Source organism: Scophthalmus maximus, chromosome 22, assembly GCF_022379125.1.
Source record: "Scophthalmus maximus strain ysfricsl-2021 chromosome 22, ASM2237912v1, whole genome shotgun sequence".
NCBI classification, from domain to species: Eukaryota; Metazoa; Chordata; class Actinopteri; order Pleuronectiformes; family Scophthalmidae; genus Scophthalmus; species Scophthalmus maximus.
The window spans coordinates 13,165,001-13,175,000 of record NC_061536.1 but is presented as its reverse complement, the minus strand read 5'-3'; the positions used below and the strand labels follow the sequence as shown (position 1 = coordinate 13,175,000).

Sequence of the window (10,000 nt, the reverse complement as noted above, 5' to 3'; positions counted from 1 at the left end):
ATAAGAATAGGTTTTTGTTTTGCCTTGGATGTACAGTAGGTGTGTGTGTGTGTGTGTGTGTGTGTGTGTGTGTTGACTCACCACTAAGGCAACCTGCACGTGGGAAATTTTAAAAAAAGTTTGTGTATCAGTCTTAGGCGAGATTGTTGTTATGGCAACAATTGTTTTCGGGTTTGGCAACTGAAGAACTCGGTCACGTGTGGGATTGAGAAGGATTGTGGTTGGTATCAATTGTTCACTCACGTGCTCCCGTTTCCCCGAGGTTGTGACGTCGTCGTTCCGACTTCCGGTGCGTTCATGTGCTGTTAAGGAAATGTGGAAAGAACATGGAGGCTGTAAACATTTTGTACTTTTCTGCGATCGGAGCGTTTAGACGACACCGTGACGCCTCTTTCCAATATTTGCATAATAACGAAGAGCGAAGCAAAAGAATCAGCTGAGACAGTCACAGGCATATGAATGATATATATTAATACTCACTAATCCAGGTCGCTCTGTGGACAGAAACTTTTCATTACGACCTAATACCATATCACAAATTTTTATTATTAGCAGAAAATTGATATGCTATACGTAGATTTGCACCATTAATCAAAAAGTTCTTCCTTTCTTTCTTTCGCTCGACTTTTCTCGAAGTTTTCTGATTGTTGCCGTTACGCCACAGGAGAACGCACCGTGTGATAATTGTTAATTACGGTGCTCCTGCACTCGAACACTCGACTTCCTGTTCCGCCGAGCAACACTCGACAACTGCTGCAGAATTATCCAATAAGGGCGTGATTATGAGCGCCGCTGATACTGTCGACTAAGAGACTAATTACAACCCCCCTTCTTTTTTTTCCTGTTAGAAGAAAACCTCGTTTTCTTTAAACTAATGAAAGGGGATTGTGACCTCACCTTAAATGTGCCGGATCTTTCTGCTCTAAGACCTGCGAGGAATTAATATATACAAGAGGCCGTTCGCACAACTTCCGTTGATCTTACAAATCCCTTCAACACGTTGCTGCTCGCCCTCCGACCCCGTGCTCTGTGTAATCTCCCATCGTGCACTTTCAGTAAGTTTGTTACTCATGAAAATTCCACATTGACGTGAATTCAATTTCTCTCCGGTGTGTCCACGCCCGTCAGAAACTCGCCGCTTCCTCCGATTGGCGCCGTCTCGCGGCTTCTCCTCTGGGCCGCGACCTGCGTTCTCACGCCGAGTCGTGAACCAATCACATCTGCCCCGGGCGGCGTCTCCTCGACCACGGATGTGTTCATGTGCCACGCGTCGGTGTGTGCGATGACAAGCTGGTGTCATCCTCTCTCTTTCCCTCCCCCTCCTCCCTCCATCTGTCTCTGCTTTGCCATCGTTGTGTTTTAATCCTATTCGCTCTTTACACCTCTTCATCATCATCATCATCATCATCATCATCATCATCATCATCATCCCAGTCTTCCTCCATGTGACTGTATATTGATATTTGACTGGCCTCTCGCTGGTCCTGATACAGATACTGATACCTGGGCTATGGGCATTGCTCGACACACCCAGTCCCAGTCCGATACCAGATGATTGGGTTTGTCGTACTGTGTCAAAGACACTGATGTCATCATTTGTGTGAGGCCTTATTTCTGTAGATTCGTGCGGCTTGTCTGCGATGTTAGTGATGATTCCGGATTAGTGTGGTGATGCGACACAGGGCCGAGAGGCGTACGGTATGTGAGAGCTTTGTGGCCGGCGCTCAGTTGTCCCACCGTTGAAGTGGACACTGAAGTGGACTCAAGTTACACGGATGAATCTGTCTGTTATTCCCATTCCACCACTTCCCTGCATCTCGAACTCTGGGTGCCAACAAGACACAAAACGTCTATTACATCACATTTCCTTTTCTCCACCTCCCACCGTTCCTTTCTCATCCTCCTCTCCATCCTCCCTCCTTTTCACGTCCTTCCCATTTCCTTTACTTTTCACCCCTCCATTGTTCCTCCACCCTCTCTCCTTCCCTATCTATCTATCTATCTCTATCTATCTACCATTGAATGCTACAAGCCTGGGAAAGACCGCCACCTGTTGGCGAGGAGGAAGAAATGCCGCCAGCCTTCATGGATCCTCAGACACAACCTGACAATCATCGATGGAAGCGTATGTTTTTCGGTGGTCCCTCTGTCTTCGGAGGGTTTCATCGTAAAGGTTCAGTTCATCTAAAGAACCAATAAAGGAAATCAAACGTCTCGCTCATCCCAAGTGGTAACCGGCGACGTAATTAGCTCCATAATAATTGACTTTTGTTCCTTTCTTATCTAAAACCTTTGCAGCCTTCCTAATACAAAGGAGGTTAATAATGGAATTTCTCTTGCACAATTACAGTATTCATCTTGCAGCATCAGCACCAATATGCAGTCAGGCTCAGTGAGAGGGTTTATTATCTCTGTATCAAACCCTGCAAAGTGCGGAGAGGAACAAACATCCAGTGGAAACTCTCTGACAACATCCTCGTTGTTCAGTCCGTGGGTCTTAGCTGCAGTTAATAATGAAACACCGCTCACTTATTGTCTCGTATTGACGCGCAAACGTCAGGCAGCAGAAAAACACATAAAGACACAAACCTTAAAGCAGCCACATGAAATTTAAATGAACTGCTCGTAACACTGTCTTCTCTCTCTCTCTCCCCCTCTCCCCCCCGGGTCTCCATCGTCCCCCCCCCAGAAGAAGAGAAGAGGAAGATCACGCCGGGCCCGCCGACCAGCGCCGTCATCGGCGGGATCCTCGGCTCCCTCGTCTTGCTCGCCATCGTCGGCGCCGTCATCTTCTTCGTCCGCAAGCGCCACCAGGACGGCGGGTGAGTCTTCATCCCACGATCTTCTACTACATCGTTTATTTAACCCCCCCACCCCCCCCTGTGGGACTGTAGGGCCCATTAAAACTTATTGCATGTCATGACGAGACCCGGCAGTGGAAAAACCTGACCTGGAGTTTATGGCGCGAGACCGCCCGGAGATTTTTACTCCCCGAATGTCCGGCCCTCACCTCCCCGCTCCTCCCCCTTGTAATTCCTCTCCCGGGGGCCGCAGCTGTAAATTGGAAATTCATTAAACCTTCCCCGGTTTAATTCCACTTTTTTTTAAGAGGTGATTTTTCCCAACCGAGGTTTCTCCGCCGAACGAGAAATTAGCAAACGCGCGTACGCGGCGCTCGTACCGCGTCCCGCGTCGAATCACAGGTTAATCAGTTTTTTTATGTTTATGTCACCGATGCTCGTAGGATTAGACGCTTCGAGTGAAGCAGCCGGCAGCACAACCAGGCCAACTTTATTTAGATTGGAACATTTTTTAAATAGATAAAAAAAAAGACGAGCAATTAGGAAATAATGATTTGCAAAGTCCGGGGTCACAGCGTTTACTGTAGGTGTCAATGTAAAGAACATGCCAAGCCTCAGAACATGTATTTCATATGTTTCCCTTTGTGGCTGTGAGCTACATGTAGGAGGGATATTGGAAAAAAAAAAAAAAAACATGTGTAAAGATGGAGAAATAATAACATCGGTGGATGATAGCAGCTCCTGAGGATTTCATTCCAAGGCCGTCACCCAGCACCGACACACTACGTGTTGCTCGGCTGCCTGACGGTGGAGCGCGCCCGATGCTCAGCGCTGCCGCCGTCGTCGCCGTGGCGACAGCAACCAATCCAACCCCGCTGCGTTCCATTGCACGTCGGAACTCGGGTCCACCGCTTCCAGGATAATCTCGCAACTCTGCGAGAATTGTGAATGACGACCTCCGAGTGGGAAAGAGCCAGTTGGTGGAGACCAAACCAGAGTCGCAAAACAAGATATGAAAGATCCCACGTTATCACGAGGGGTTTTATTTCGAACTTTGCGGCTGAGACAGCTTCTGACCTCCGGTGTAAAAGAAATCTTGAAACCGCACAAAAACAGAGGATATAATCTGGATTAAATTACGACCACATTTGAAAAACATTTAACTTCCGCACGGCTTCTCAGTCGCACCAGCTCGTCTCTCATTTTATACCACCAAGAAAATCAAATGTCTTTACGAACTGGGCCGATCAATAGCACATTACCTCTTGTCTTTTGTCCAATCAGGGGCCCGCCCAAGCACAAGCCCCCTCCCCCCGTGAAGGCTGGCAGCTCCACAGAGATGGTGAGTTGGTCCACGTGGCTTTAAAATCCAATCGTAATTGTCGCTGCGATTGCGCACGGTCCATCTGGACGCTCATAAAGAGGCTAATGGCTATTGATTAGACATCTACGTTGGCTTGTGTGTCGAAATAATGAGCTCGGTTGGTAAAGAGCGCTCCATTAGAGTGCCACTCCCCCCTCCTCCCTCCTCACTCCCCCCTCCTCCTCCCCCCTCCTCCCTCCTCCCTCCTCCCTCTCTCCTCTCTCCTCCCTCCTCTCTCCTCTCTCCTCCCTCCTCCCTCCTCCCTCCTCCTCCTCCTCCTCCCTCCTCTCTCCTCTCTCCTCCCTCCTCCCTCCTCCTCCTCCTCCTCCCTCCTCTCTCCTCCCTCCTCCCTCCTCCCTCCTCTCTCCTCTCTCCTCCCTCTTCTCTCCTCCCTCCTCCCTCCTCTCTCCTCTCTCCTCCCTCCTCCCTCCTCTCTCCTCCCTCCTCCCTCCTCTCTCCTCTCTCTCCTCTCTCCTCTCTCCTCCCTCCTCTCTCCTCCCTCCTCTCTCCTCCCTCCTCCCTCCTCTCTCCTCCCTCCTCCTCTCTCCTCCCTCCTCTCTCCTCCCTCCTCCTCTCTCCTCCCTCCTCTCTCCTCCCTCCTCTCTCCTCTCTCCTCTCTCCTCCCTCCTCCTCCCTCTCTCCTCCCTCCTCCTCTTTCCTCCTCCCTCTCTCCTCTCTCCTCCCTCCTCCTCCCTCTCTCCTCCCTCCTCCTCCCTCCTCCTCCCTCTCTCCTCTCTCCTCTCTCCTCCTCTCTCCTCTCTCCTCCCTCCTCCCTCCTCTTTCCTCGTCCCTCCTCCTCTTTCGTCCTCCCTCCTCCTCTCTCCTCCCTCCTCTCTCCTCTCTCCTATTTTGTTTATGCTGATTAGACGTATTAAATTTGTCTGAATGGCTGTAAATGCTTTGGCCCAGAACACGGTTCAGCTGTGAACGTTCATCAGACGTCTGCACGCTGGAATGTGATCAGAAAACATTGAAGCATTATCTCGACAGTCAGTCTGTTTATTGGGGGCAAATTTAAGCCGAGCCATGAATCTTCATAACAGCGAGTCGACTGCCAAACAGCGTTTCAAGTCTCTGAATGCACACTATCATCACCATGAAGCATGTGAACTGTTTTTCTTTTCTTTCAAAGCTTCTGATAGCGAGTCGTCCAACTCGTACCACAAACTCGTGTCCCGAAATTACCGGCGACACGCCACAAATACTTTTTTCGTCGCAGAGCATCGTGGGATTTACACGCGTACAAGTACTTCGTTACAGTACTTAAATTGATTTTGGGACTATCGATACTTTTTACATGAGTACATTATAAAGAAAAATATATCATAGGACACCGTCGTTACTCGCTACAAAATAAAATCGGAGAAGAGAGCGATGAGGGAGGAGGATGAGGGAGGAGGAGGGAGGAATAAATACTGTTAATGAAGTATAAAGTGTAGAATTGAATTATTCAGATGTTTTGTTTCTTTGTACTTATACTTTTGATACTAAGGTACATTTCAAAACCTGACAAATACTTTTGATACTAAGGTACATTTGATGTAAGCTACTTTAAGACTCAGTCATTTTCAAGTAACATATGTTAAAGTAAAAGTATAGCATGTGAGTACTTTATACACCACTGGTGATGGTGATGGTTAGAGGGACATGGCAGAGAATCAGATTACTTTAAGAAACTGTGAGGAAATTCATTTACATTCATAAAACTTGACGGACTCACCAGGTCCGCCGCTGACCTCTAGTGGCCGTGTTCATAACGACCTCTCGAGGTCAGAGGTCGTCAAAGCGACCACGTATGTGCCGTTTATACGATACAACAGGTCTCCGCCCACCTCCCTGTACAGTGTGTATCCATGTGTTTCTCTGTGTGTAGCTGAACAAGCCGTCGGGGCCCCCCTCGGCCACGGAGACCGCACCCCTCAGCCCGGGAGAGGTTTACTACGAGCCCACCGGGAGAGAGCCTGTCACGGTGACTGACACACACACACACACACACACACACACACACAGGCACATTTCCTCTCAGTGGAACATGCAGCGGGCTCCACACTGGGTGTGTTTCAGGCACGTTAGTGTTTGGATCATGTCACATACTGTAGAGGGAGAGAGCCTCTTTATTCTTCGTGTCATCTGTGCGATGGCCCCCGGTGGACAAGGAGAACGAGAGAGAGGGAGAAACATTGGCGTGAAAATGGCTCAGACTACAGGAGTGCAGCTACATTCCCTCAGGACAATAAGGGTTTTTTACAGCAGCCTGGAATCAAAAAATTTTATTTTCTGTTTGTAATCAGTGATTTCTAAGTAATTAGTGTCATGACATGAATTAAAAATTGCCTGAAACCATCGGTTGAGAGAGCTTATGTACCATCGGCGCTACACTCCTGCTTGTGAGTCTCTGTATTTGTTGCATTCCTAGAGTCGGAGCTCATTCCCCTTAATATTCCCGGCTGCCTTTCGCTGGTGCTTCGGCCGCCGCACGTCTGGTTTGCGTTGCGCCGTAGTCTTGTAACAAAAGCTGTCTGTGCTCCAAACCCGCAGAACCTGGACGACGAGGCCACCGGGGCCCTGAACGGCGGCGCCCCTCCCGTCCTGGACGACTTGGCCAGGTGCGAGCTCAAGGACCACGCCAACGACTGTGACCCGCCCGGTCGCGAGCCGCCGCCGGCCAACATCTCTCGCGGCGAGAGCTTCGTGTCCCCCGCCATGTACGTGTAGCCGCGGCGACCGCGCGGCGCATACGGGCCGAGTTCCGAGGTCACCTGAAATTTGCATGACAAGCAAAGGCGAGCACACCCCCTGCTACTGTACATGAAATCAAATTTGAAACTTCACGCTTTAAACTTCGACACAGTGACATTTCACATGTTTATTCTTCTTTGTCAGAATCATTTAAATGTTTTAAAAAGCTTTGTTTTTTTACCGGTGATTTTATTTCTGTAAAAGTCACTTGGGCCTCGGGAGGAAAGGGTAACAAGCTTTTTTGAGATTTTTCTTTTCATCATCATTAAATTTCTAAATATTCCCATTTAAAAAAGGAAACAAATTAAATACCAAACTTTTCTTTTTAAGGCAATTTGAGACGCACACACGGTAGTTGCTGACATCTCGACGAGCCCGGCGGCCATTGAAAATCATACGTGCGTTGCATACGGTGAGGCGCGCTGTTTTTACAATATGTTAATCACACGGGTGAGATGTAGGTGAACTGGAACGCCCCCCCCCCCCCCCCAGCTCATCAAGTGTGATGCGTTCAAATCGGGAAATTTCCACCCCCCAAAAAGAAAATCCGCACTTTGTTCTTTTGAATTCAGTGTAAAAAAAAAAACGTTCCCGTTGACAAATGATTATTTCCGCGCGAGGCCGCCGGTCATCCGTCTACGAGTGAGTTGAACTCCTCTTCCTCTCTGACCGAGGATGAAGGGATGAAACACGCGCTACGGAGAAGAGTGGCAAAGAAAAGTCCATCTCCGGAACCCATTCTAAGTTCTCTTTTTGCCACGGTCGGTCGGGCTTTGAATTACACGCGGCTGAATTTGGTCCCGGTCAGTAAAAACAGCCCCATTCAATGAATCACCCGAGATGTTCTGAAAGTGATCAACTCAACCCGGGCCGCGGTCCAATGAACAAACATTCCACGTTATTGAGTTGTCAGAAAAGGGGGTCTCATCGTTTGGCACTGACGAAAAAGGGGGAGCGACGAGTGACCTGGCAACATGTCCTGATGTCGGGCGGAGGAAACATTACGAGGAATGTCATTCTCAGATTGTGGAGAAGATGCTCAGCATGTATCAGAAGAATACTGCCATTACAGCCATTTTAAAATTAAAGTGGACATACGCTCTGATATACGCTGGGACATTTCACCCTATGGAGAAAATATGCCTTTTTTTGTTCTTTTTTTTTTGCATTTTAGCCGATTGTCTGCTCGGAAGCAAAAATAATAAAAATTATATATATAAAAAAAAAAAAAAAAAAAACCAAAAAAGTGAAGAGGTGAACAACAACTATGCCCGGTCCGATCAACAACTCTCTAGATGTCAGATGGTACCAAATGGTGAACAATGTAAATACTATTGATGATACTGATGAATAATATATTGTTGGTGACATGTGTACACATAAAAAAAAAAAACATAATGATAAACAAGTGTAGGTGTTATCGGTGCCTCTGTACAGGGGATGGACGTTTGTTAAATGTCAAATTGAGCGATTAAAAAAAAAGTGTATATTGCTATTTTACTTTTCACTGGTACACCGAGGTTGTCAATTATACTAAAATATTTTATTTGAGTATGTATATATATCTATATATATAGATATATATCTATAAATGAAATGGTGTGGATTTTACTCCTTGTTCATATTACTCTGCATGGCATGATCGGTGGCTTGTCGAAACACTTTTCCCAAAGTCCGTTTGGGGAAAATAATCTCTTTTCATTTGTCAAAACATCTTTGAATGTCGTAAAGGAAGCTGTTCTTCTCCTCGCTCTTCTTCTTCTCTTGGAAAATCCCAATGTCGCCATGCATCTGTCACGGTCACGCACACCGCGAGCACAAGTCCAGCTGAGGTTGAGGGAGCGGTCATTTCTTCTGCTTTTGTTGTGTGTGTGTGTGTGTGTGTGTGTGTGTGTGTGTGTGTGTGTGTGTGTGTGTGTGTGTGTGTGTGTGTGTGTGTGTGTGTGTGTGTGTGTGTGTGTGTGTGTGTGTGTGTGTGTGTGTGTGTGTGTGTGTGTGTGTGTGTGTGTGTGTGTGTGGAGGTGGATCAGCTGCAGATTTTCTAAACTGTTGACAGACGCGTGGCCAAATCAACCGGACGAGAGTAGATAAAGAGGATCGTGGGGGCGACAACACGCGTCTCGCCCTCTGCGCTGCCGACACCTAATGCAATATTTTTTTCTTTTACGTTTTTTCCTGATGTACGACAATCATGTGTTCATATTCAACCGTCGCTGGCCTCAGGCTGGTGGAGAGGCGGGTTGTTTTTGTCGCAGTTATTATAGAAGTCCCCACTTTTGTGTTTCACTCTGCAAATCTTTTTGTTAGATCCACTTCGATAGCACCGTCGCCTCGCGGCAAGAAGGTTCTGGGTTCGAGTCCCGGTCCAAACCAACCAGGGCCTTTCTGTGTGCAGTTTGCATGTTTCTCCCCGTGTGTGCGTGGGTTCTCTCCGGGTTCTCCGGCTTCCTCCCACAGTCCAGAGACATGCAGGATGGAGTCAGGTTCATTGGAGACTCTAAATTGACCGTAGGTGTGAGTGGTTGTCCGTCTCTGTGTGTGGCCCTGTGATAGGCTGGGACCGGTCCAGGGTGAACCCCGCCTCTCGCCCAATGGCAGCTGGGATTGGCTCCGACTTGCGGAGTGGAGATCGGCCGGTTGGTTTGTCTGTTGCACTGAATTCCAGAAAAATGTATGGAAAATTGTCCCGAGCCTTGTCCCGACTCCGGAGCCTGTCCCGACTCCGGAGCCTTGTCCCGACTCCAGAGCCTGTCCCGACTCCGGAGCCTTGTCCCGACTCCGGACCCTGTCCTGATCCGGAGCCTGTCCCGACTCCGGAGCCTGTCCCGACTCCGGAGCCTTGTCCCGACTCCGGAGCCTTGTCCCGACTCCGGTGCCTGTCCTGTCTGAGAGCAGCTCCGACGCCGCACGATGTGAATCTGCCGTGCAGACCGCGGGCCGACCCAGGATGAACGGGGGACTTCTACAATATCTACCAGCGAACGCGTTTTCTCTGTGAGTCTGCTGAGACTATTTCCTTGTTTTGCGAAAGAAGCGTTGCGCCGCCATGACGAGCACACGGCTTCTCCTCGACTCGCTCGCACGGGGCCGTGTCAGA

General features: G+C 48.7%; 1 protein-coding gene across 3 annotated transcripts in view; it reads left to right on the top strand.

The window, feature by feature from the left end:
* The window catches only part of pvrl2l (PVR cell adhesion molecule related 2 like), a 203,676-nt gene extending 194,685 nt beyond the window's left edge, over nt 1-8,991 (top strand). Inside the window, exons 7-10 of one of the 3 annotated variants that reach the window (XM_047330355.1) lie at nt 2,693-2,822; nt 4,086-4,143; nt 6,038-6,133; nt 6,703-8,991. In XM_047330355.1, coding sequence (XP_047186311.1) covers nt 2,693-2,822; nt 4,086-4,143; nt 6,038-6,133; nt 6,703-6,879 — 461 coding nt within the window. In that variant the 3' untranslated portion in view covers nt 6,880-8,991. Of the gene's footprint in view, nt 1-2,689; nt 2,823-4,085; nt 4,144-6,037; nt 6,134-6,702 lie in introns of all 3 variants that reach the window. The other 2 variants (XM_035620413.2, XM_035620414.2) reach the window with 2 other exon arrangements.
* Nucleotides 8,992-10,000: the final 1,009 nt, after the last annotated feature.